This window comes from Branchiostoma lanceolatum, chromosome 2 (assembly GCF_035083965.1).
Source record: "Branchiostoma lanceolatum isolate klBraLanc5 chromosome 2, klBraLanc5.hap2, whole genome shotgun sequence".
Classification (NCBI taxonomy): Eukaryota; Metazoa; Chordata; class Leptocardii; order Amphioxiformes; family Branchiostomatidae; genus Branchiostoma; species Branchiostoma lanceolatum.
The window spans coordinates 6,645,775-6,672,900 of NC_089723.1; the positions used below are offsets into that span (position 1 = coordinate 6,645,775).

At 38.0% G+C, this 27,126-nt stretch overlaps 1 protein-coding gene and 1 long non-coding RNA gene across 4 annotated transcripts; both read right to left on the minus strand.

Moving 5' to 3' along the window:
- Positions 1-7,676: 7,676 nt before the first annotated feature.
- On the minus strand, positions 7,677-9,701 carry LOC136427283 (uncharacterized). The gene is made up of 2 exons (XR_010754392.1): positions 8,742-9,701; positions 7,677-8,050 (listed from the first exon to the last, which is right to left on the minus strand). It is a non-coding gene; the product is annotated as an uncharacterized lncRNA (long non-coding RNA).
- Positions 9,702-10,776: 1,075 nt separating this feature from the next.
- On the minus strand, positions 10,777-26,907 carry LOC136427282 (mannose-1-phosphate guanyltransferase alpha-A-like). Of its 3 annotated transcripts, none has more exons than XM_066416093.1 (12): positions 26,744-26,907; positions 19,310-19,407; positions 18,786-18,889; positions 17,665-17,854; positions 16,538-16,597; positions 15,946-16,076; positions 15,255-15,365; positions 14,584-14,681; positions 13,702-13,748; positions 12,540-12,632; positions 11,484-11,655; positions 10,777-10,930 (listed from the first exon to the last, which is right to left on the minus strand). In XM_066416093.1, the coding sequence occupies exons 1-12, from the start codon at positions 26,781-26,783 to the stop codon at positions 10,830-10,832; spliced, it is 1,245 nt and encodes a 414-aa protein (XP_066272190.1). In that variant the 5' UTR covers positions 26,784-26,907; the 3' UTR covers positions 10,777-10,829. The 3 variants fall into 3 exon arrangements, with proteins under 3 accessions (XP_066272190.1, XP_066272189.1, XP_066272191.1); XM_066416092.1 differs by having other exon boundaries at positions 15,255-15,389; XM_066416094.1 differs by having other exon boundaries at positions 15,255-15,362; positions 26,744-26,904.
- Positions 26,908-27,126: the final 219 nt, after the last annotated feature.

Sequence of the window (27,126 nt, forward strand, 5' to 3'; positions counted from 1 at the left end):
CAAGACAAAGTGACATTCTCTACATGAGGACTATCTATCCAATGTGACCACTTTTTGGTGGTCCCTTAGATAATTTAGACACAAGCATTAAGACTCCTGTCTACAGTGACCACCTGTCCACATAGACCAGATTTTATCGGTCCCCTGAGTAGTTTTCTTCGGTAGTTTTGACTGTACATGTATTATCTTACTTGATACTGTAGGTTAAACCCTCTCTTTTAGCATACACTTAGTAGTGAAACCTTAATTTCTAATCTTAGATTTACATTAATTTTAATATATCTTAGATTTACATTAATTTTAATATACTGTTGCGGAAGGGAAACCTTTTTTCCATCCCCTTTCATGCCCAAAAACCCTCATAAGCACCTGTCCCTGACCCTATACGGCCACACCAATTTTTGTGTGTGTTTCTCGGAATCGTCTCTCGTGTTTTTCCATTTTTGAAAATTTTTCCCATTTTTGATTTCTTTTTTCTCCCTGTTGTTCCAATTTTTTTCTCAAAAAAATCAGAGAATCAAGAAATAAAATTGGTGTGGCCTACCATTTTTCAAAAATTACCTCACTGCCCAAATCCTGTCCCAATCATTGAATCCTATCCCCGAATTACACAATCACCTGAACCTATACATGTACAGGACCTAGTGGATTAGATCGCTCCTACATTGCTAGGAAAGTCTCTAGAAAAATTTCTAGAAAAGTTGATGTGTGTTTCAGTACAGAAGTTACTGTTCAAGCCCCACTATAGGACTGCTACACAGCACCTCCCCAAATGTCATGTGCAGTTTTTGTCTTATCACTGTTTCAACTTTTTTTACATCCAAATACAACCCATCAATTCATATACATCATGTAAGGTTTCTTAACTGTTATGGTGGTTTCAAGTGTTACGCAAACAAAAATGTCAACTGTCATTGACAAGTATTAACTGCTTGATCTATTAGGTAGAATCAAACAGAAGGGCCTTTTTATCCATTTTTAAAACACTTTTTATTGTTGCATCATCTTTATACAAGCATTTGTATTGTTTTCCACATCATTTATTTTTACTTAGGTGAGGATTTTTTTTTTTAATCAAGTACAGTCATATTATCAAGAAATGCAGAGGGAATTTTATGCATCATTCTGTTTCCAAAGTTGTCTTCCTAGTTATGGCTAGCTTATAAGACAGTAACATAATTTTATGTGCAATGTTATTGTATATCTTTGGAGTCTTCTTGCAACTTTCCTGCTAATGACTAGACCACACCAATTCAATTTGTTGTTTCTGAGATTTAATGAAAAAAAAGAAAAGAAAATGCTGAGCTCAAAGATCAACATGAAAAAGTCTTTATGAAAAAGTCTGTACCCTGGTATTCACAGTTTTAGGGAGTGAATATACAAATTTAATGTAGTCAGATGCAAGTTTTTCTCACATCCCTCAGTTTTCATATTGGCCTCTTGGTAAAGTTTTACTTTGAAATTTTAAAAGAACAAGGAAATTAATTGGTGTGGATATAAATTAGGGTATTTTTGTATGTGTAGCTTTTGTACCTACACTAGATCTTTTGCTTTAGGTCTGTGTATAAAGTAGACAAAAATGTAAATACTATTAGGTAGATAATTGAATTTAGATTATTAAAGGATGCAGAAACTAACCGTTTTGTTATTGTCAGTACAATTATTATTATGTGAACAGTGGTTGTAAGCTGGAATAAGGATGCTTGATTTTGATATTTTGTACTTTTTTATTTCAAATTCTTAATAACATTTTTTTATTTTGCTGTATGTCCAAATATGATATAAAGCTGAGTCATAAAGTAACTTTTTGTAAAACCCAGTGAAACGTGTTTTCTGTGAAATTATTGAACACAATCCCTAGCTATGTACCTTATATCCTAATGATTGAATCATGGAAAAGCCTAGTCTGATATCCAAACCTATTGTAGTTGTCGAATCTCTTTTTCTCGCATATAGCAAAGAGGACGGAAGAGACTCGGCAACTATGATAGGTTTGGATACAAGGCTGGGGAAAGCCCTTCAAGATAGAATATGATTAATGTAGATACCATCTTTATATGCTAAGTTTTGACATACATGTACAACATTGTACAATGATGTAAATAGATAGTAAGCCTGTAGGTTATTGAAATTATGCAAGTCAAGAGTTTTCTCTACAAGTCAGACCATAGCAGTTGCTTAGATGTGATTGAAAGATTTTTAACAGTTGGGATTAACCATTTTTCTAACTCAAGCCCCCCTCTCACTGGATACGCGGCACGCTGGCTGGGTCGCTGCATCCTAAACTGGATTTGTGTTACCCTTGACTTTATAATTGGAATATCATTCAAAATGTACAAGTATGACCAAAAAGACAACAAAACACAAAACGCTTATTAAAAAGTTTCGTTTTTTGTCGATGAAAGTGGTTGAGTGCTTTGTCAATTCGATTGGCCGCAGCGACAATGTCAGCGTGCCGCGGGTCCAGTGATAGGGGGGCTTCAGATCTGTAATACCTCCTTATGGTACAAACACTGAATACATTTGTGGACTTTTGGCCTGGAAAGAGGGTCCTGTCTCTGTACAGTAATTCTATGTCACAAACTAACGCTTCCAGTTTAGAAGGCTTTTAAGCAGTCAGAGTTACTGTTCAAGGCAAATTTGTACCTTTTGTGCAATGCAATGGTGAGCCAAAATCTAAGGCCACACAGTAGTGTTAAGACTTACAGTGCATTGTTATACTTTTCCCCAGTATGATCCAAATCACCCACCATACTGGTAGGCAATGTCAGTCTATTTTACTGTGCACAAGTATGACGCACTTCTTTTGTAGGAAAATGGACCTGGAAGCTTACCACCAAATGTTTAGTCAGCTAAATGTGTAGATTTGTCTTAGAAATCAGGTAACATACAATTATGAGCTTAATCATTTTAAAGATCAAATTTGCTCTTAGGCCACACAAATTTGATTTCTTGGTTAACGGATTTTTAATTTTAGAGAGAAAAAATCATGAAAACAGAAGTCTGGGGTGAAAACTTGCACCTGACCCTGTTCACTCCCTGATACTGTGTGCACCAAAGTAAAAACATTCCTCTGAGATTCTGTTTTCATGTTGATTTTCCAATCTTTTTTTTTACATCTTTTTTATTCCGTTAACCAAGAAAATAAATTGGTGTGGCCTTAACTCCTAACAGAAGCAAGAACACTTAGGGCAAAACAGGGTTAAGGTTATACATATGCATGTACATGTACATGTACATGAGGACAGAAAATGACATATGTAATGTATTTTGTAATGCAGTAGTTTGGATAAAAAAACTACTCTCCAAGCAGAGGATGGGTTCCGGCAGGTTTTTGACATGTTTTTAGGCGATTTTGTCGGGCTTTTTAATCTTTCATTTTTTTTGTCTAGACAAAAAAAAAAGAAATCTAGACAAAGAAATGAAATATTTTCATCTTTTTTTGTTTAGACAAAAAAAAATGAAAAAGTAGAAAGCCTGACAAAAACGCCTAAAAACATGTCTTGGAGAGTATTAAAAAATGTGACTGGTTAAATTGCACAGGCCTTGGAGACTATTTGTACATCACATGTACACAAACTGTTATATGCTCTACATAACAATACTGTCTATGGGAAAGACAGATCAAAAGTTTAAAAATTTTGACTCATCATGGAACCTGCTATGATTATAAATTAACATGGCTAGTATTAAGTAATGTTTCATTTTTACTAAATTACAGATTAGATTTGTCATGTTAACAGTCTAGCAAATGTGAGTAGGGATATATAATGCATAGGGCCATTAACTTGACAAAAATCATGTATTCTATTTCATGTACTCCGATGAAATGTTATGTAATCATGTACAGAATTTGTGCTATAAAGATGGAAACTAAGACATGGCAGGGCTGTCTCTTTCCTTTCTCAGTAAATGAGTGGCACAACAGACATAGTCTCTAGACCTGTATCAAGCCCGTCACACATTCAGGGCCTAAAATTCCCACGACTTTGCTCCTGACCAATCCCCAACCAAGGTCGGTGCTGGGTTGGGAGTAGCCTGGAATCTATCCTAATTCTAGCTCCAGTAAGTTCTTCTGACCACATCCAAAGTCCAAACTGAATAATTATTTTACTTTATTATACTTTCCCAAATTTTGTTTTTTCAAAAAGTGTAGTCGGCTGGAACAGACAACTTTTTAGTTGGCAACTTCACCGAACAACTCTCGACCACAGATGACCTTGCTTACCACTAACTCCAAACCATGTTCTAAATGAGGTGGAAAGCTTAAGGCCAAGGTCGACTATGCATGTGATGGTGATTTTAAGCCATCAGTTCAACAGTCATTACCATGTTCAAGGAGATTGATATACTGATTACTGTGTGACACCACATATTTCTGGCTTTTGGAAACTTGAGACTCAGACCATTATTCACATGGGATAATTCCTCTCCTGATTGTTAAATCCTTCTTCCACATCCATTATAATGAGCCAATTCCATCTAATTGTAACATCAGTTACCAGTGCTCAGGTACACTGGATAGACTTGTAATACACTGCTCCCATCTTCCTGAAAATTCAACTCTAACCCATGCAACAGTTTATGTGTGTAAGTTTTACTGTATTTTGTTATCTCCATGAAAAAAGGCTTTTTCATGGATATACTGTTTTGCGTGTGTTTGGTGTTTGTGTGTATGTATGTGTCACCGGATGCTTAAAGTCACCATAACTGTAGAACCTGTACATGGATTGTAATGATTTTTGGTATGTGGGTGGGTGTTAAGAGGAGGAAGCTAAGGTCAAGGTCGATTTTGGGCCCCCTGGCATGTGTGACTGGAACTGCAATGGCATGTTTGTAAAAATCTTCAATGTAGAAGAACTGAAGAGAGGATCGACAGATCGTCATGTTATTTGGTACGCAGGTAGGTTGGACAGAGATGTACACACTGAAGTGCAAATCATACAAAGTTAGTGTGTTTGCATGTGTGTGAGCGTGTGTGTATGTTTGTGTCACCGTGTGTGTATGTATGTGTCACCGGATGCGTAAAATCAGCATAACTATAGAACATGTAGATGAATTGTAATGATATTTGGTATGTGGGTAGGTGTCGAGATGAAAAAGGTCAAGGTCGATTTTGGGCCCCCTGGTATGTGTCACAGGAACTGTAATGGCGTATTTGTCAAAATCTTCATAGGAGAATAACTGAAGAAAGGAGCGACAGATTTTCATGTTATTTACTATGCAGGTACAGTCAAACCTGTCCAAGGCGACCACCCGGAGGACCGAGCAAAAATGGTCGCGATGAACAGGTGGTCGCCATGAAGAGGATTCCAATCATAACATGTTTCCAGGTCGAGGTGTTCAAATACAGTGTACTACGTAGATGGATGGAAAATCATATGATTTTAGACAGCATGACCCCCACCAGGTTCAATTCTCATTGACAGAAAGATCCTACAGAAATTATATTTTCTGTTATCTTTGTATTATTTGTATACTACATCGTGTTGTGTACACATTTTTGTCATACTTTTGACTAAAAAAAATGTCTGCCTCTATGATCTCGCAGCGCCCTCCCGTATTCACACGTTACGTTTGAGTACACACACGCACATAAAAAATCTGTAATCTGACTTTTTGACACCATGCACTACATGATCGTATTGAAAATTGAGTTCAAACCGAAACGAGCTTGCGGTAAACTATAAGATTGCGATGGGCACAACAACAATGTTTATAGTGGGAACGTTTTATTAAAACATTTAATGGAGGAATCGATGCTATTCATATATTTTTGTCCGTCAAGGTCTTTTAAAAAAACATTTCCGCGAAATCCGACAGCAAAATCCGATGTCACCACACGCTGGAAAACGGTTGCCATGGGTAGGGATTTTGCTCTGTGCGGTCCCAATTCGTGGTGGTCGCGGTCGCGTTGGACGGGTGGTCGCCTTGCGCAGGCCACTTAATACTTGTGCCTATCGGGAAAATATTCGGGACCGAGAAAAAGCGGTCGCCATGGCCAGGTGGTCGCGTTGAAAAGGTGGTCGCCTAGGCAGGTTTGACTGTAGCTTAGAGAGGGTTGTATAAAATGAAGTGCAAATTATGCAAATTGGACTTAATTTGCATAAGTAATGAGGAAAATCTTGTGGCACTACTAACAGCTGTTAGTAGCTATTAATAGCGAAAGTGGGTCACTTCTCCTAAGCCCCCCCCCCGACAGGTGGCCGAGGGTCATACCATTGAGCGATATAGAATGGGGGGAACTGGTTTAATAAAAAAAAGTTTCATGGAGATTTTGGGTCCTAAGACTCTTGTTGTACATGTAGTGAGTTTGGATAAACTGCGCTACATGTATGCTGATGACAGCCAGCTTACTGTAATTCTTGTTTCTTTCACAGTTACAGTGACTGTAACTTTATGTTCACTGTTTTCACGGTCACCCCTGTACCATGAACTTATCATCACCGTGAAAAAAACTTATCATTTGATTCCTTCACACATCAGTTCTTTAAATCACTTGCTACCACCACAAAGTTGAAGTTCTGGGAAAATATCCATTTTCCTTACACCTTGTAATTTTACTACCGTGAAGATAAAGTGAATTACAGTATTTGACTAGGCTGCATTAGGGTCTGGAGTTAACTTGTGGTTTGTTTCTGGGAACATGTGAAAAACTCAGGCAACAGAAAGGGATGAAAGAATTTAAAAGTACTTTTATTTCAATTTCATATTGTCTCCACCCTTTTCCACAATTTTACACATTGAGCCAACATTTTACATGATCATAGCAGTTTTCTTCACTGTCTACTAGCCAGATGGTACCTGCACTACAAAAAAAGGCATTCTTGTTTTTTCTTGTTTTTTCTTTGTTGAAGAAAAATTATCTTCCAGAAAGAAAATTATTCTGTGTGCAAGAATAAGAACGAATAAGGAAATGTCAGTGAGGACGTAACAAATATAAACTTTTTCTTAGAATATTTTTCTCTGACCAAGTTGTTTTTTCTCACACATATCGACTAGAAACCTCGAAATAAATTTTCTTGTTGTTATGATTCTTCTATGGCACAGAATTTTTATCTAAGATATACTAAATTCAGAGAAAAATATTCTAAGAAAAAGTTTATATTTGTTACGTCCTCACTGACATTTCCTTATTTTTTCTGTCCTCAAGAATAAATTTCTTACACTTAGAATGAGTTTCTTGCACTTAGAGTGAGGTTCTTGAAATAGGAATACCTTTCTGTCCTCAAGAATGAATTTCTTACATCTAGAATGAGTTTCTTCCACTGAGAGCGAGGTTCTTGAAATAGGAATACCTTTCTGACCTCAAGAATGAATTTCTTACACCTAGAATGAGTTTCTTGCACTTAGAGTGAGGTTCTTGAAATAGGAATACCTTTCTGTCCTCAAGAATGAATTTCTTACATCTACAATGAGTTTCTTCCACTGAGAGCGAGGTTCTTGAAATAGGAATACCTTTCTGACCTCAAAAATGAATTTCTTACACCTAGAATGAGTTTCTTCCACTGAGAGTGAGGTTCTTGTAATAGGAATACCTTTCTGTCCTCAAGAGTGAATTTCTTACACCTAGAATGAGTTTCTTGCACTTAGAGTGAGGTTCTTGTTGTAGGAATACCTTTCTGTCCTCAAGAATAAATTCCTTAAACCTAGAAACAGTTTCTTGAACTAAGATGGGGGTCTTGAATCAAGAATACCATTTAATAAACCAATGATAATATAATGTAAACATGTTCCAATCATATTTATTATTATTGATCTAATTGTTTAATACACAGTTTTGGATTTTTCTTTCTAACGCCCATTCTTAACCAAGGATTGCAAAGATTAACCAGTTTGCAATACAATTGTTTCGATAAATGTTTCACATTTGATGCTGTGTCATAAAAGCACATTTTCTCTGTGCTCATACAAATATAAATTGTCCTTCTAAAATTGTCAGTTCTGCAGTGTTGTAGCTGTCCTTCTTATAATCAATGACTTGTTATTGTTGAAAGATTTTCCAAACTTGAGACTGGGGCATCTTCTTTGGTCCAACAGGTTTCCAAGTCTAGAAAAACACACAAAAACAGATGACGATGACTGTCATTTTCCTACATCGCCCCCCTCCCCCTTATACATGCATGGGGATGGGGGCTTGTGCATTTGCTTGAAAATGTTATACTTATACTTTTTTAATACCTTGTAGGTATACGTATTACTGCACTTAACGTATATGTTCTGCAATTACTGGTTGGCATGCAACCACAAACACAACAAAGGTTTCTAAGCCTAGAAAAATACACAAAGACTTTAAGTGACTGTCATTTTCCTATATCGCCCCCCTCCCCCATATACATGCATGGGGATGGGGGCTTGTGCATTTGCTTGAAAATGTTGTACTTATACTTTTTAGTACCTTGTAGGTATTACTGCACTTAACGTACATGTTCTGTAATTACTGGTTGGCATGCAACCACAAACACAACAAAGGTTTCTAAGCCTAGAAAAACACACAAAGACTTAGTGACTGTCATTTCTTATATCGCCCCCCTCCCCCGTATACATGTAGGGGGAGGGGGGCTTGTGCATTTGCTTGAAAATGATATACTTTAATTTTTTTAGTACCTTTTAGGTATAACTGCACTAAACGTACATGTTCTGCAATTACTGGTTGGCTGTATCATGCAACCACAAACACAAAACTTAGAGTATCTACTTGGGAAATAAGTTATTTTCATGCAAGACAGGCTATAACATACCTGGAGCATATCTGTTGATGGCGTTGGCCTGAGGAAGCATTTTGGAACTTAAAACAAGTCATCTACGTTGTGTAGTGAGTCCCACATGATACCAAAAAGTGTCCTCATGAAACTAGCCGCATCTTTCCCTAGTATTGTAAGATCTAAAGCGCACATCAAGCAAATGCAGCCGGAGCCCAAACTCAACGGTCCACATTCAAACATTACAGCAAAGGATGATGGGAGTATTGAATTAGCATAATTTATTTTCTTATTACAAGAAAAACAATAATTATCTTCTTGAACTTTACAATGTTAAGAAAATAAAGGAAATCATGCAAATTCGAACTTTCATTTCACTTTCCATCTTTAGATAACACAGAAAAGCAGGAATCATCTTTCTTTAACTTTGTGGAAAAGGAATTCGAACAGAAAAACACTTGGGAATTACTTGTTTTACAGTTTCTTGATTTTCTCATTTTTCTTAACTGTATTTGGTCAAGAAAATACTTGTATTTGGTCAAGAAAATCCTTACATCTTCTTAGATATTACTTAGAATTGCAAGAATCATATTTCTCAGACTTCCTAAATTAAGAAAACAAGATATGTCAAGAATTTTTTCCTAGTGAAATGAAAGTCTAAAGAAAAATTCATGTATGGCAAGAATAAAAATCTTAAGAGTAGATTCTGTAAAATCCTCCATTTGACCAAACAAGAAGCAAATATTGTGTGAAGAATAAGGAAGAAAGATTGACTAGCATTTCTAGAATATTCTTGCTGATAAAAAAACATACTAGAAATCCTATCTTCACCTAAGAAAAACAAGAATAAAACTCTTAATGTAAGATCTAACATTCAAAGGTTTTGCGTAAGGTTTCTTGATTTTCTTGAAATTCTTTATGGAAGAAAATCTTTCTCTCAATAAGAAAAATCAAGAAAACAAGAAAAATAAGAAAAAGCATTTTTGGTAGTGTGTATGCTTGACATAATCTAAAAGAAACACAGACTTCTGGAAAATGTCAGCATTTCTAATCTTTCTACAATTATAGCAGATACCTTGATTTATCACAAGATATGGAAGCCATAGATGCCAAGCTTATCATACAGTCTTTTCATATATCATGGAACCATACAAAACGATAATCATTGCAGAGCTATATTGTAAATGTATTACAAAATGTAATCTTACAAAGCTAAGGTTAGAAAATTATATACATTAATTTAAATACTGATATTTTAGACAGGAATTAAAGCAATTTTATTTGGTAATAGTGCAACCTTAAAACGGCATCATGACTCCATCATAATTATACTAACATTTAACGCACATTGTAATCATGATCAAGACATTACAAACCGATAGCAAACCGTTATATATTTCATGTATCTGATATTCTTTTCACCATACAAAATTGACTAAAAAATAATTTTCTTCTTTTAAAGGCTTCTTGGTAAAATCTCAGAATCTTGTCCCCATTGCAAGACAAGTCAGTCCTACATGTGGTATTGAATGTCAAGTAATTTGACTCATGTAGATAACCTTACTACATGTAACTGTCAAAGTTAGACGGAGGGATATATTATCATTATGACCTAACAGATTTTTGTGGTCAGGACTGTAGCCCGGCGTTCTAGCCAGCGCCTGTCTTTCCGATGAATTTTGTCACTTATGACGGACAAAACTTTTGCCCAACCTGTCATTTTTTACGGACAAAAATTGGCGTGAAAATATTTAGAAAGCCGAAACCTTAAAGTTTATGTAATTTTTCACTAAAAGAGTTTTCATCAAACTAGTAAGCTTAATCTACCAGCAAAATTTGCCCTTCAAAATGCAGGAAATAGCATTTCAGAGGGAGATTTCAAAATTAACCCGGAGGCATGCCCCAGACTCCTCTAGGATTGTCGTGCCTTCGGTGAAATGCCTCACGTTGTCCACGCTCGACAGGATGTTTCATCAACCAAAATTCGGATGACAGTTAAAAATTTTAGGCTGGCTAGAACACTGCTGTAGCCTGAAATAAATTATGTGCCAGATTTTGTTGCTTTTGTTATCGATATCTATTCAAAAACATATGGCTGTAGCGAGAGCACTGGCTGTGGTGCGAGCCTTACAGGATGATCTGGTTCTTGTAGCTGTGAGGGAGATCTTTGTGCGGCAGGACGATGGAGTTCAGCACGATCACTTCTGATGGGATGGTCACATTACGTCCTGGGGGAACAAGGGTATCAATCATGATTCCTGAAGGGTATAAATATCATCTGTGTAGACACGTCATGTACAGGGATGGATTCCTTTAAACCCCAGTCACACATTCAGAGACTTCCTATGAATTTGCTCCTGACCACTCCCCACCCAAGGTCATCACTGGGTTAGGACTTAGGAGTAACCCGGGATCCATCCAATTCTAGCTCCAGTTCGCTCCCCTGATTGCAGAGCTGAGAATAATATTGGCCTTAACAAGTTTGTTTTGTCAAAATTCATAGATGGCTGGTGCAGACAAGTTTTAAAGACTAGTACATTGTATATAGGCAACCTTCCCCACCAACTCCCAACCACAGATGACTCTAAGTTCCTGACTAACTCTCAAAAATGGTCTGGAGAAGGTCGGGAGGCCATGGTCAGCTACATGTATGTGTGACAGGGGCTTTACTCATGGAACTCAGGACAACTCAAAATGACAAGTGTAAAATACAAACATCAAAAAGCATCATTTGCAACAAACTATTTCCACACAAGTTCACTTTATGAATCGTCAGCCTACCCAGGATTGTGATGGAGGGGTTGAGTCTGCCATCCTCACTGAACAGTTCTCCCGAGTCCAGCTTCGCAAAGGGGATGTTGGGATTGGGGTCGGAGGGCGTCCCCTCCACCCGGGTCCACGCTCCGACTGTGCTGTTCCATCCCACAATGCTGTGCAGGATGCAGCTGTGATCCTACAGACATCATAGAGGAAGAGAGTATTATAAGCAACCATGTACATACAGTCATATAGAATTTATTCATGTCATACCCACCCGAAAAAAACACACATTTCAATGCGAAATGCGCATGAAGTTGAGAGAGTTTTGTGTCCTCTAAAAAGAAAAATCGTAACAACATCGATTCCAACCTCCGAATCCAGTATTAGCGTTTTCGACAGCGGTGCAACCGGCGCACTTGAAATACATTCTATATATTCTATGGAAGCCTGTGTGATAAAAGTAGAACCCCGTGTGATGCGGAAAATTATCACAGTCACGATGAGGAACAGCTGTATCGAACGTTTTTGCAGTCCAGGTATGACAAAAAAAACTATGTACACCAAGTACAGTAGGGTCATCCTCATTAGATACCTTTAAACATTGCTTGAAGACAGATGTGTAAAGGTTAGATGTGACAGGTCGTTCAGTGTTGCCATGCCCTTGCCTGGGAAGCTGGTATGTGTTATACTGAAGGTCAGTTATACAGGTGCAGATACAGAACTTCATGTACATGTAAGCTTAAGTATCATTATGTATGTATGTATGTAAGGAAGGTCTACAGTCTGGCTTTTGTAACTAAATTTTATGACACTTTCCATTTGCCACTTGTTATGGTACAATGTACATGAATTTGTATTGAAAATCCATTACTCTTAGACTAGTAGCCTGTGATTTGTATGTTCAACCTGTTACATGAAGACACTGAATTACAAAACACTGGTTAAACTTTACCTCTCATTACGGTACAACAGATTTGTTTTAAAGATCTATCATTTGAGTCTAGCCTCTGTTATGTGTATTGAGAACATCTAAAATCAAAGAGACAGTTACTGTGGTGCTACATGTTGTGTGCTCACCTGGATTGTAGCTCCATCCAGAATGATGGACTCCCGTATCCTTGTTCCAGGGCCAATGGTTACATTTGCACCCACTGTCACATTAGGTCCCAGCTACAGAATAATGGTACAAGGGTTAGTTGCAGCCAAGATGAAACTACACATTGTTAAATTAAAAAATAATCTTACATGCACAATTGACACTGCATGCATGAAAAAAAAACTATCTCAGAAAACAAGTTACTCAACTCAAGCAACTACAATGTAGTCTAGGTAAGTTTTGTAAACAGTCAGACATTTCTGACAGCACCCGCTGTCATTCGTCAGTGACTGAGTAACTTTTAAATGAAATTTGAACTGCAATTGCCAAATTTTTGACTGATCAGCTCCAGTCTTTGTCCAGGAATGAGCAATCCACTGCTCACCAAGCCTAATTCTGCATAACTTGACGTCACAGAAGTAGTGGATTGCCTTATTCTGTGACAAAGACTGGAGGTGATCAGTGGAAAATTTGGGTAAGTCCAATTTTTGTGTTGGCTATTGCAGTTAGTAGAAGTAGTAGAAAGGTTTCTTGCTAAAACAACATAGCAGTTAGTACATTGCGTACTTGCTGTACAGGTCTTATTGAACTATGTACCGCTTATACAAATAATACTTTCAATTGGCAGAGACAGAAACATTATGATTCTAAAAGGCAATTATGCAGTTAAAACAACTGTGGTCGGATCAGTAACAGTCTGCATTAATGTGTAAAGGCAAGACTTATTCGCAACAATGAACATATGCCTAAGTTTGGATGTCACTGTTCATTCAAAAGACGGGTCATATAAAGGATTGGACGGTTCTTGCATCTATTTATTCTTGTTCTGGTGGTTGTCAATAAGTGTTTCTGTCTAGTGTCTCTGGTGCTGATGTCACCACGAGAAGGGGGCAACCAGTTCCTGAAGACAGGGGACTATAGCATATTAAGCAGTGCAAAGTTTCGGCAGAGTTCACGTCGTCGTTGAGATACATATAGTTCAACTTTGATTCAGAATGACTTCTACCAAGTGAACACAGAATGATTAACTTTCCAGTGAGTAACTTTTGTATTGCGTATCACAGTTACTTGGATTTCTAACCTTCATCAGCATAAGAACAGAGTTTGTATCGCAGTAACAGCCAGAACACCATCTATACTTACCACAGCTGAGGAGTCCACATTGGCCGAGGGATGAATGTACACATCACCTGAAATGAAATAGACAACGCATTTTGGAACAAATACAAAATGCGTAAAAAAATAAAAGTTACAGTGCATGTACATGTGGGTATATGGGTATGTCTGAGGGTATGTCCCTGCAAACACATGCTTTACAGAAAAAGTTCTCAAGACATTCATCTCCTCAACTAAACAGGTTTAACCGACAAAATAGAGGTACTGTACATGCAGAAATGTTCGTGGTGGTTTTATGTTTGCGGTTTTCACGTTGACCATTTCTAACCGAACTCAAAGCCACCGCAAACATCTATGTCCAACACTCTAGCAGTATGTGGCTATAGCGCTGCTGCAAACTTAAAACCTGCACGAATACTCAATTTTTGCCTTAGCGGGAAATAAAAACCATACAAACTTAAATGCATTTACACTACAGTACCTCAGGTGGTCTGCCATCAAGTCACAACATCTACTTTTATTTGCAAGCATGTCTAACCCTCGTGAGACTGGGAGTTTAAGTCCTCCCGCGCCACTTGGTGGAGCACATGGCAGTGCCCATCTCCGATTCGCAGCCCTTGGGCTACACAACTTTGTGCAAATCTCTACAGCAGGCGGCTAGTCCGCTGGTAGTGATGTGTGTGTTTAACTTCCATAGCCTTTCCCAAATGCTGAGTGCTTAGCAGAGAAAGCAGTATGTACTATTTTTAAAGTCTTTGGTAATATTGACCAGGCCGGGGTTTAAACTCACGACCTACTGTACCATGTGCAAGGAGAACACTCTACTCTAGGCTATTGTATCGGTTAAACTGGGAACAACAGGACTGGTGATAAACCGATAGTGAGTGAGAGAGGTGAGATGAAATGTACCTTTGATGGTGGGCATGCCTTCTCCGTGAGCTGCCAGTCTGTCAGGATGAGTCTTGTGGTAGAGGGCCAGGTACAGACGGTTGGCATAGATGGCAGAGCTGGGGAAACGTAATTGGACAAAACATATAAATTTTACACAGGAACAGGCACTGAAGAGTAAAGAATCATTGTCACACACAAAATGTAAATAGTCATGTATACGTTCAATTTCATATTGTGGACTGAAGCAGCATGTTGGTATAATGTATCTTCATAAACCGGTATAAAGTCATGTTCACACTAAGATATCCAGTGTATAGTTTCAAAAATGCTGGAAAGGAAATCGAAGGCAACGGATGACTGATACTGTGATGAATATACTAAGTTGCAACTACAAGACAACAACTCCTTGACTCATGCCACACACATTGCAACTGAGGTACCAGGCCAGTCAAGGGTATGTAAAAACCCAAAGGGGCGAGTAACCCGCTCCCGGGATTCAAACCCGCGCCGATCCCAATCCGCACGGCTTGAGAATTCAACGCACTTTAACCCACTAGGCTAAAAGGTCCGAACCAGTACTGGTCAGTTAGTGGACTCACGGTTGATCCCCACTGTTACAGGTAAAACAGTGTCCAGTTTTTGTTGATTATGACACACAGTTGAACCCACAAAACAGAAAGTTTCCCTACCCTGCGGACTTGATCTGGCTCCAGAAGTTCTGAGTCTTGTAGACGTAGAGCTTGCTGTCCCCGGTCAGCATGGGGAATATGTCCTGTTCCAGCCGGATGCTGTCCTTACTGCTGCCAAGGGCAAAGCTGTCATCACTGGGCAAGAGTCAAGCAAACACCACCACCACTGATTGGATAATTATCCACTGGAATCACCGCAGCTCAATAGACAATCATTGTACCTTCATTAACTGTTCAATGGCTCCCCCTATCAGACAAAGCCAAAACAGCACCCTCCTATTGACAATCATTGTAGATGTACCATGTACTTCATTCATTGGAATATTGATTGGCAAATTATTTGCTAAAATAATCACTTTGCAGCACTATAGCTAGGTGACAAGACATACTGTATGCATACATGCGCATTGTACACAATTTTCTATATGTTCTGTAAATTCTTTGCTTAAACATTAACCACTGCAGTCCACTTTGCAACACTTAGACCAATCTACGAAACACTGTATGCATACATGTATGTTGTTCACAATATTCTATAGATTCCGTAAATTAAAGTCTAACAGAGGAATATTTGTCATTTTTTGCCATGTCCTTGCCAATACGTTTACTACATTGCAGATAGAAGGAGAATCCATATGCCCTTCACCGCTCAATGGCTCCCCCTATCAGATAAGGCTAAAACTGCACCCACCTGGGAAGGTCCTCCTGGTGCCTGGCAAAGACCGTAGCAATGTGCTTAAATACCTCAGGTGAAAACAGGTAGACGCCACAGTTGATGATGGAGCTCACGAAGGTGCCCGGCTTTTCCACGTAATGCAACACCTTAAGTAGGGAAATCAATCAAAAGTATGAATATGATAATGAAAGAAAATAAAATGACAAATATTCCCCACAATGGTGATCACTTGTATTTATGAACAAATAGTGCACAAATATACAGTGTAGCTTTCAAATGGTTTTAAATGAAAAAGGGAAACTACATTAATTTTGTACTACTGTAAATGCATTTAAGTTCACATGGTTTTTATTTTTGCGCTTAGACGAAAACGGCAGCGCTATATTAGTATATATTATATAAATTATATAGTCACATGCTGCTACAGTATTGGAAACAAATATTCGCGGCGGTTGTAAGTTTTCGGTGAAACGTTCGCCGCGAAAACCGCAAACATAAGACCACCGCGAACATTTCTGCATTTACAGTAGTTTTCCTATAACTACTGTAACTGTACAATGTACATTGTAAGATCTGGAAGTAAATAATCTTATGAATAGACCATTACCTCATGTGTGTCAGTGTTCTCCACAAGACAGCCATAGTTCAAGGCTTGTTCTCTGCTAGCCTATAAAATGAAATATCAACAGTTATCATCATTTCTTAAAATAGTGCTTCTATACTTAAAATTTCCAATAATCACTATAAGTATGTGCAATTTACATGTATTTAAAACATTGTAGCGCAATGACAGCCAAGTTGATTAAATCCTGTTGTTAATCTGTGTGAAGAAAAACCATTACTGTAGAATATATAATATAAAATTTATAACGTAACAAGCATTCTATATACAATGTATCATATTTCTTCATACATACATGTATTCGACCTCAATTCTAGTGTGCTAAAGGTCATGAATAATAAAACATAAAGATTCTAAAAATAAAACTGCAAAGTAATGTTGTCAACCTCAGTGGAGCAAGGCCCATTCTGTATATAATGTGTAAATTCTCATGCTCACTGTACCAAGTCATACGTAAGTAAAGGAAATTATTCAGCTATACTTCTGTTCCCATCATGATAGTAAAGTATACCGTACTGTAAATCACTTTAATATAGCGGCTGGAAAATATAGCAGTTGGGGGAAAATGGAGTAGGTCACGGCACTTGATTTTAATGGTGGGAACAAACATTAGTGTCTCACATTATGATATTAGTGATCAAATATTAGCGATGATGAAATTTCAGCTGTTGACTAGTGACCGTTAAATCAGCTAGAATTAAGTTACAGTCAACAGATCAAAAATTTAATCATTAATTAAATTCATGCCTGTAGCTACACTAATTGCAAGGGTACAAACAGCAGAAAATGTAACAAGGGTCTGTTCTATGCATCTAACTAATATTTCTACATACAACATTACTGAGGGGTTTCACTTCTTCTTTGGAGGCACTGTGGCTGATGAAAAGTCCCACGTTTTATAATGCGTTTATACTAAGCCTATCATAGCCGGTTGAATAAATTGGGTGGTTTCAATTTAACCTGCTAAAACCCTTATTTAACCGGTTAAATTACGTTCATATTAAGCCAAGATAGCCAGCTAAATTAGCCGGTTAAATCTTTTGATCATTCAACCAGCTATGATAGGCTTAGTATGAATGGGGTCTAAATAAAGAAAGCTATTAAAGGTATACCTCTGTTCCCATCATAGTACAGTATGCGTGGGACCTCTGCCTGTGGAAGTCCACCATCTCTGACAGGGGGAAGTCACTGCACACGTCAGCGTTCATCACAAAGAAGCACTCGGGGTTCCCGCTCTGGATGACATCTCGGAAGTGGTACAGCCCACCAGCAGTGCCCAGGGATGTGTACTCTTGGAGGTACCTGGGTGTAGGGCAAGCTTTTAGCTAGGCATGGGTCCATGTGTCATTTGGACGTCTGATACTAAAATAACAAGGAAATTGGACGCCCTCTTTTTCAGCTGGATGCACAGAGGACCCCTGTTTCCCTGAGAATTACAGACACATGTGACTGTACTGTGTTACAGTACTAGTGTTACTGCTTTTTTTTAGTCCTACCAGACACTGGGACAGCATGAAAACTGATTGACATGCAAAGCTACCATGAAATTGTTAATCCATAGAGCCAATTGAGAGACAGAGAGGGAACAAGACTAGAACACACCTAACCCCTGCATCACAGCACCCCCCCCCCCCCAATTTTTGGACCCCTTGTCTATAAATCCTAGCTAAAAGCCTGGTGGAGGGATGTCGTGACATTATTCATGATTCTGAACAGAACAAAATATGTTATAATGAAGACTTGAAGAGAAAAACATCTTCCTGTCTCAGTCTATATTGTAAGTGGACCTGGACCAAGAAACATTACGTGTAGTAACCTCCTTTAACATCAATCCGCCTGGTTACATAAATCTGCCACTTTGAAAACAGTGCATTTAGTCTACTCTAGATAATTATACTATTATACTGGGGGACGTTGGGTTGGAAATCTGGTTGGACATATCTTTTCAAGGTGGCAGAATTATGTACCCTGGTGGAATTATGTTTAGTGGTTAGCGGATGTTACATGTATATCGAAATCATGATGCTTTTCAGGGTTTTGATTGCCACTATTAGAACATACATGTACTGTTACTTACCAGTTGTTATCAAGCATTATTTTATATATCTTAGAAGAAGCAAAATGTCTGATCAATCAGCAAAAAGTTAACTGCTATGAACGGACATGGAGTTGTGTTTGAAAATGCCACATAGACATGAGCAGTCCCTTGAAGATTGATGTAACACAAACATACCTGATGGAGATATGGAACTCCTGTTGAGCACGAGTCAAGAAGGTTTTGAAAGCATCGCTCGGCTGGTAGAAACCAATCAGTAGGATCTCTTTCAACCCCTCAACCTAGAAAAGTACATAGTAAGTCAAACTATGAAACAGTGTTGTCAGTGGATTGGGTTGGCTTAGGTGTGGTTGGAAGTGTTTAGAGTGACATGCATAAACCCCACCTAAAGCCCCCCTTTCACTGGACCCGCGGCACGCTGGCGGCGTCGCTGCGCCCTTAACTGGATTTGTGTTACCCTTGACTTTATAATGGGAATATCATTCAAAACGTACACGCCTGACCAAAAACACAACAAAACACACAAAGCTTTAAAAGATTGATTTTTTGTCAATGAAATTCCTTGAGTGCTTTGTCAATTTGATCGGTTGCAGCGACGATGCCAGCGTGCCGTGGGTCCAGTGAGAGGGGGGCTTTAGACAGCAGGGAGAAGGTTAAAAAGATCTATAAATGACAAACAATATGCACTAATACAAATGTACCTTCTGACAGGCCTCAATGTGGTGCTGGATGATGGGGAATCCTGCCACAGGGAAGAGAGGCTTGGGAAGGTCCAGGGACAGCGGGCGGAAACGGGTCCCTGGGAAAATAGAAGACAAAAATAAGCTTTAAAACACAATCATGATTCTTCATTCGTTCATTCAAAACTGCCTAGGAAGACCACTCAGGATAGATCTGGTCTTTGTGGACAGGTGGTCACTATAGACAGGATTCTTATCTAAGGAATCACCAAAAAGTGGTCCATATATATAGGTATTCATTTGTACATGTATACGTAGTAACTTTTGTGGTAAACAGTATGCACCAGTGTGGTTTTGTGGTGAAGAATTATTCTAAAGTAAGCTAATAAAATTCATTAATCTAAAAGCTACTTTCTAACTGGTTACCGGTATAATGTTTTCTTCTTGTTTTCTCCAAAACAGAAATTAGGAGGTTTTTTTTAAGACTAATACAGTTCTGATGGGCAAGCTCCAAGCTCAGTGTTTGAACCTTTGTTTATTCATGAGAAGCTCCAATCGGCCTGTTGGCTGCTTTACATTGATGAGGTCATGAAGGAGGAGGTAAGGGTCAGACAAAATATAACAAAGTTACAGATTACATCATTCGGTGCAGTCTAACCTGTTACTTATGAACCTTTAGGGCAGCCCATACCTACTACAAGTGCATCTACTTTCAACCATTTGCCACAGTGTCATGGGGATAGGGTCAATGGTTACTATATATAAGATAAGTCTGCCAATTCCTGGTGCTAGTATCTACATATTTAAGGTTAACAGATAATGCACTTTCTGTGGTTCTTAAAATACTGTAAATGCATTTAAGTCCGTGTGGTTTTTATTTCGCGGTAGCAAGAAAATGTAGTGTCTGCGGTGGTTTTAAGTTCACGTTTGAAACAACAGTAGCGCTACAGTCATAGGTGGGCAAAATGTTTTGCCGTGATTGTAAGTTCGCGCTGAAAGTTCACTGCGAAAACCGCGAACATAAAATCATCGCGAACATTTCTGCATTAACAGTAACTTCAAAGAACTAATCGGAATCCATAGACAAGTGGCAGCCAAGTTAGAGTGCATTGATACACCATGAATGCCATAGGTCTAGGGCACACACATTGATTCATTCTTACTACTTAAGGCTGGAGAACTTAGGTTTTGTACGTAGAGAAACCAAATAATGTCAAAAGTCAGGGACCTCCCTAAGGAATGGAACAATCCCCTACTAGTACCCCATTATAGGAAGATCTAGACAAGAGATGTGCCTACAACCTCTGAACCTCAATACTAAAAATATATTATTATTATTAAGTACTAGTGGCAGTATTGAAGTCAGCCACGTACTGTACTTTAGCCAGCGTTTTGGCCAGATCAGCAACTTTTCGTCTTCCCAATCCATTCTACGTTGATTTATAAGTGCTACCGATTTAATTAAATTTACCAAGCTTAAAAGGTTCATTCTTTTGTGATAGAGAGAGAGCAGATAACTACTGTTAATGAAGAAATGTTCGCGGTGGTTTTATATGTTCATGGTTTTCGCGGCAACCGTTTCACCACGAACTTACAGCCATCACAAACATTGTGTCCAATACGTATACACAGCAGTATGTGACGATAGCGCTCTGAGCGCGAACTTAAAACCACCGCAAACACTCCATTTTAGCATTAGGGCGAAATAAAAACCAGTATTTACATGCATTTACAGTATATTGTAATCCCAATGCCATCATATTGACTTTCAAAAGTGAGGTTTTTCTACTGATTTTTTTTTCATGCCTCTTCAGAATGGAATTTTAGAAAAGATGTAGAGCTAATTTTTTTTTGCCAAGAAATGGCCTCTATTTGTACCTGAAAAAGTCAAGTACTAAGTGTTCCCTGACCCTAGCCCTCCCTGACTATCTTGCCTTGGTTTTTTCCCGGCACCATCATACTCTAGATTTCTGGGCAGATTTCTGTTAAAGTCTCACCACTTAATATAAATGCAGCATTTATAGGGCCCACAGGCAATGTTGGTTCCTGAGACCAAGATATAGCTGATATGTTAAGCCGAAAATGAGTGGACTGTACATACATATATGCACACCGTGTACTGCGATTGCCATGGACCTCTAAGTACACTACCAAAAATCATATTTTTCTTGTTTTTCCTTCTACAAAGAAATGTTTTCTGTCAGCAAGAATATTATTCTGTATACAAGAATCCCTGTTTTAAGCACAAACAAGAATCCCTATTTTAAGCACAAACAAGAATTGCATCTAAGAATTTTTTTCTTAAGTTAACTTAAACCAAGAAAGTTCAAGAAAATTATTCTAGACAGACTGTAGAATCAAATTTTCAAGAATAAACAACTGATGGGAAGAATCTGTAAGAATACCAAATCTGACCAAACAAAAACATATCTTATATTAAGGCAAATTTTTCTACAAAATTCTTATTGAAAAACAGCATGCAAAATTTGTTGTGTTCGAATTGACAAAGGCAAGACTTCCCAGAAGGTTTCTTGAATTTTCTTGTTTTTCCTTTGTATAAGAAAATCTTCCTCAACATATGAAAACAAGAAAAATAAGAAAAAAGATTCTTGGTAGTGTAGAATAGCGTTCTCACTCATATAAATCATTTTTATCTTATCTTAAGCATTTAAAAACTAGGAAGCCCATTATCGAGCTTGATCTTTGTTTTCTAAACACCTACATGTGTAGGACGAGTACCCATCTACCAAATATCATACGGATCTATTAACAACTTCTCGAGTTATGCTGTCTACAAACTCAAGAACAAACACACGTACACATACACACACACAGAAACACAAACATACGGCACCTAAAACAAAACCTTGCTGTGTTTCAACCAGCATGTATGTAGGGGTGTTTCTTTCTGCAAAAAACTTGTGACCCTTCATAAATCTTATAAAAAGTTCATATGCCTCAGTGGCTTAAAAATGAGGCTGTGACAGAGGAAAAACTTTACTTCACAAACTTTATCCCTCAAAATGCAAGAAATAGTGTCTTAATTGGGATATGAATTCTAAAATTTTCTGGGGAACATGCTGGACTACCTACGAACTCTGGTCATGTCTTCGGCACTCCGTGTGTGACTTGTGCCACGCAAAGTTTGCCTTCTGTACCTGACCCCTATGCTGTGAAAAAATTCTGGTGAGAACTTGGAGCTTCTTGGCGGAGGTTATGAAGCACTACAACTGTCCCCACACGTGCATGTATCTGCTGTCCATATTTCAACCGGACCACAGATGCTTCAGTCGGGTACTAATCCCACTACAATTATGACCAGGACAAGAGATTACTCTCAGTGTCTCACTAATGTCCACCCTTCCATCTATATCTTGGTCCTAACACCTGGGTCCTTGTCGGTTTGGCCTTTTCTAGAATAGTATGTGACATTTTGCATGCAATAGCAACGCATGTTCTTCCTGTACGTACAAAATACTTCGACCTGAAACAATGCAGAAAGGTACTTGAGTTCATTTAATCTCAAACTGTAGCTTGGGGAACATATTTAGTTTTACATGCATTTTTATTACAAATTGCATTTTGACGGAAGAATGTACAATGTATTTTCATACTTTATAAATGTTGCATCTTAAATTGCATGGCGCTTATATAGCTAGTTTCCATATTGTCGAGCTTTGCTGGATTGTGTATATCCTTTCATTTAATTTCAGTGATATTTTGTTTTCACCGCTCATTAAGAAAAAATTGTTAAGAATATCAGTCTAGATCTCAAGCAATGTGTATTTTGTGTGCAATTTTCAACGTAATAAATTTCCCTCCACAAATACTTCCTGGTACCTGAAACCGCATATTAATAGTTAAAATCTGGTACTCAATTCACAGCTGCGTAAAATTGTTGAAAAAAATAATTGTGGCCCAACTGATGATTGTTAAGGTATCATTCATGTACTAGTATTACTCCAAGTACTTGTGTGCAGTCTAAAAGAATCCGTTCCCTAAAAGTAAAAATAAACGGCTGCATGAACTTATGTTTATATCGGTGGGAAATTCCCCTTTAGCCAGCCCAACTCATCTCAAGCGTCAAACTGATGAAAGATTGATTGTAACTGAAGAAATTTGCAGGTTATAAAGTTCGCGAGGTCGGACGTGCACAGCGCTGCATTTCGAGTGATTCGGTCTTGCGCTTACAGCTGGAAAGTGCCTTTTGTGGGGTGTAGCTAAGTGCAGTTTGTAATTGTATGTAGTGAAGTTGTCGGGAAGTTGCTTACATGATCTAGGGTAAATGTTCTCAACATGGAATGATTTAAATTGGTACATTTCCTACAGCTTCCTACAAACGCGCCTAGGCAAAATATGTGATATAACATGTATGGGGCAAAAGAACTCATTAATGAGACCTTAATGATCTTATACTGGTCCTATCACTAATTATCATTAATGATCTTATACTGGTCCTATCACTAATTATCATTAATGATCTTATACTGGTCCTATCACTAATTATCATTAATGATCTTACACTGGTCCTATCATTAATTATCTTACACTGGTCCTATCATTTATTACAATTAGCTTAATGATTGTCCTGCTCTCATCTGTACATGTAGCTTATGGAAATAAAGAAACTCAGCTGTACAAATACTTGTGAAACTCAGAAGGAACATATAATCAAACGATCTCCATGAATTACTAGTATTTAGAGCTTTTGTGAATTTCTTGTTTAATTTATCATTGTGAATTTCTTACTAATTCTATAGATATGAATTTCCATGCTTATGAACGCAGTCTACTGTCTAGAATGCCAAACTGAAAGAAGAAGATGTGAAAGACCACAAAATGAAGAATCCATTCTTTGGTATACCATTCTCTGCCTGTTAAGTCATTTCTTCAACCTTCCTGACCATGTAGCTTTCATAATGAAGCTTAAGGCAACTTTTTTATTTATTTCCACGCTCGCATCAATTTTTGGGTTTTCCAGAGGATGTCATCCACATAATCAAATCAAAATGGCCTACGTCATCCTGTAGGACCAACTTTGATTTGGACCAGGGCTAAGACAACTTTCCAGTCCTACCAGTCTCTGGTTTCACCTTATCTTCGGCCTCATATCATGTCACTCTACAATACTCAAAAAGCTACGGACACACATTTAAGACAAACTAAGACACAGACCGAAAACAATACCTCCGCTTTCACAGAGGTAACAATGACATACTCTCCAAGCAGAGGAGTGGGTCTGGCAGGTTTTTGACGTGTTTTTAGGCGTTTTTGTCGGGCTTTTTACTTGTCATGGTTTCTTTCTATGACAAGTAAAAAGCCCGACAAAAACGCCTAAAAACACGTCAAAAACCTGCCAGACCCACTCCTCTGCTTGGAGAGTAACAATGACACAGGATTCTGTCTGTATAACTTGTAGTAGAACAAGTTTACAAGTGAGGTGCAGACAAACACAGACAACTTCATGACTGGTCACTGGCTGTTCAACCAAGGAAACAGTCTTCTGTAGCAGTGTGAGTTATTAAAGGATATAGTGTTAGCTAGGGCTGGATACCGGTTCGGCTTAATAAGGTCCAAGTCCAAGTTTAGGTCCAGAGATTTAGGTTCAGGTCCGGACCTGAACCTGGACCTGATCCTGTCCAGTTGATGTTTTGTTTTATTAGACCAATATTAAGCATAGAGAATTAATACCAACACACACGACTATAAAAGTTTCTTGGTGAGAAGCCTCAAGATAAACCAGTGTTTGATATTTGAATGTTGCACTTATTTCAAATACCTTTTTTTGACTCAAAACACTTTTTATCAAACAAAATAGAAAAATTCATTTGTACTTTGTTCAGGTTTTTTTGGACTCAGGTTTTTGGCTTTCAGGTTTTTTGGACTCGGTTCTTGGATGTTATAAAGGTCCGAATCAGGTCCAGCGAACTGGTATCCACCCCTAGTGTTAGCCTCCACCAGGCCCTCCTACAGGCGTATGGATCATAGGATTCAGCAGAAAAAGTAATTATTAGCCAGTAGAGTCAGTCCACGGTAATATCAGAACACTTTCTGTGAATGAAACCCTGCGATGGCCAAACTCACCTGGCAAATATTCTTCCTATAGGTATGGTTAGTCTGGTAGAGACTAGATACTAGTAGTGTGGGGTAACATTGTATATTTGTCTAATATTGTTGTTGTTGTTGTCCTTGTTTAACGTCTATTATATCGCTAGATGCAGTCTCTTGGTGCGGGGTTACGCCTTGTTTCAGTTACGAGTCAATTGTCTCTCTAGTAGGGGTGGATACAGGTTCGCTGGACCTGATCATGATTCGGACCTTTATAACATCCAAGAACCGAGTCCAAAAAACCTAAAGCCAAAAATCTGAGTCCCAAAAACCTGAACAAAGTACAAATATATTTCTCTATTTAGTTTGATAAAAAGTGTTTTGACTTTGAGTCTCCCCTCTGACAAAAAAGGCATTTAGAGCAAAAAAGTGCAATATTCAAATATCAAACACTGGTTTATCTTGAAACTTGGAAGTCTTCTCCCCAAGAACTTTTATAGTTGTGCATTTCAGTATGAACTCTCTAGAGTCTATGCTTATTAATATTGGTCTAATAAAACAAAACATCAACTGGACAGGATCAGGTCCAGGTTCAAGTCCGGACCTGAACCTAAATCTCTGGACCTAAACTTGGACTTGGACCTTATTAAGCCGAACCGGTATCCACCCCTACTCACTAGGTATTTAATATTAGTATTTGATATTTCTATATTCAATATTAGTCTAACTTCAATAAGGAAGAACTTGTGTAAGATCAAATAATCATGAGCAATTAAAAAATGTCAAACTACTAGTACTAGTACTAGTACTAGTACTAGTAGGAATCTGGAGATGGCTCATGACTTCCATACTAAATAAGTATATAGAAAATAAATCTGTAAAGGTTGCATTTTGGGACCAGCTTTGCTACTTGATTTCCTTTAGTGGCAAAAGATTTCTAAATTCTTCAGTAAAATGTTTTCAACAAACTTTTAGAAACAACAAAAGTTAATTGCCAAATTTATGAACCAAGCTCTATAATTTATACATCAATTTCAGCATGCCATTACAACATAAGCCTGTGTAAGATGACGTGTTATGGTATAATTTAGCTGACTCAGCTGGGCCAAGACGAAATAGTGAAGTAAACAAGTTGAGAAGATCAAAGTTCAGGTCCCACGATCATTGACCCGAGAAAATTATTTATCATAAACAATAATAGCATGCTTGGGAAAATTTTAATTCCTATAGATTTACGGTTTTGATTTTTTGATAGCAACGTTTATATTCAATCAAGATACTGCCACCAATGATAAAGTACTTGTTGCCACGTAGAAAAATTTAACACACGAATACGCAACATTATCGACACAGCATAATTGTGGGGGAGGGGGGTGGTACAAAAGTCCAAACAAAAACACCACAAACCTTTCAGTGGACCGCCTATCAAAATGATCGCCTTCAGCATGGTGTTTATCTAGATATGTTCCACTGTACTCTAGCTAACGATACTAGCAAGACTGTTCCTACAACAAGCTTCTTGGAGGTGAGAAACCTTGAGATAATTGTCTCGTTACTCGTTGAGCAAGTCAGGAAAAGATCAGCTGCTTGGTCGAGGGCAAAGGTCAGATTGTGTGTGATCAGATCTCGTTCCCAGGGTGACTTGTGGTAACTTAGTGAAATGTTGTCACAAATGAATGAATGAATGAATGAATGAATGAATGAATGAATGAATGAATGAATGAATGAATGAATGGATATATGGATGGATGGATGAGTGAGTGAGTGAGTTAGTGAGTAAATTAAATAAT

Excerpts from the sequence above, each read along its gene's own strand:
- LOC136427282 (XM_066416092.1), bottom strand. The coding sequence starts at position 26,783 with ATGCTGAAGGCGATCATTTTGATAGGCGGTCCACTGAAAG. Across the intron at positions 19,408-26,743 it reads GATAGGCGGTCCACTGAAAG|GGACCCGTTTCCGCCCGCTG; the intron begins GTTTGTGGTGTT and ends CTATTTTCCCAG. Across the intron at positions 17,855-18,785 it reads GAGTTCCATATCTCCATCAG|GTACCTCCAAGAGTACACAT; the intron begins GTATGTTTGTGT and ends CCCTACACCCAG.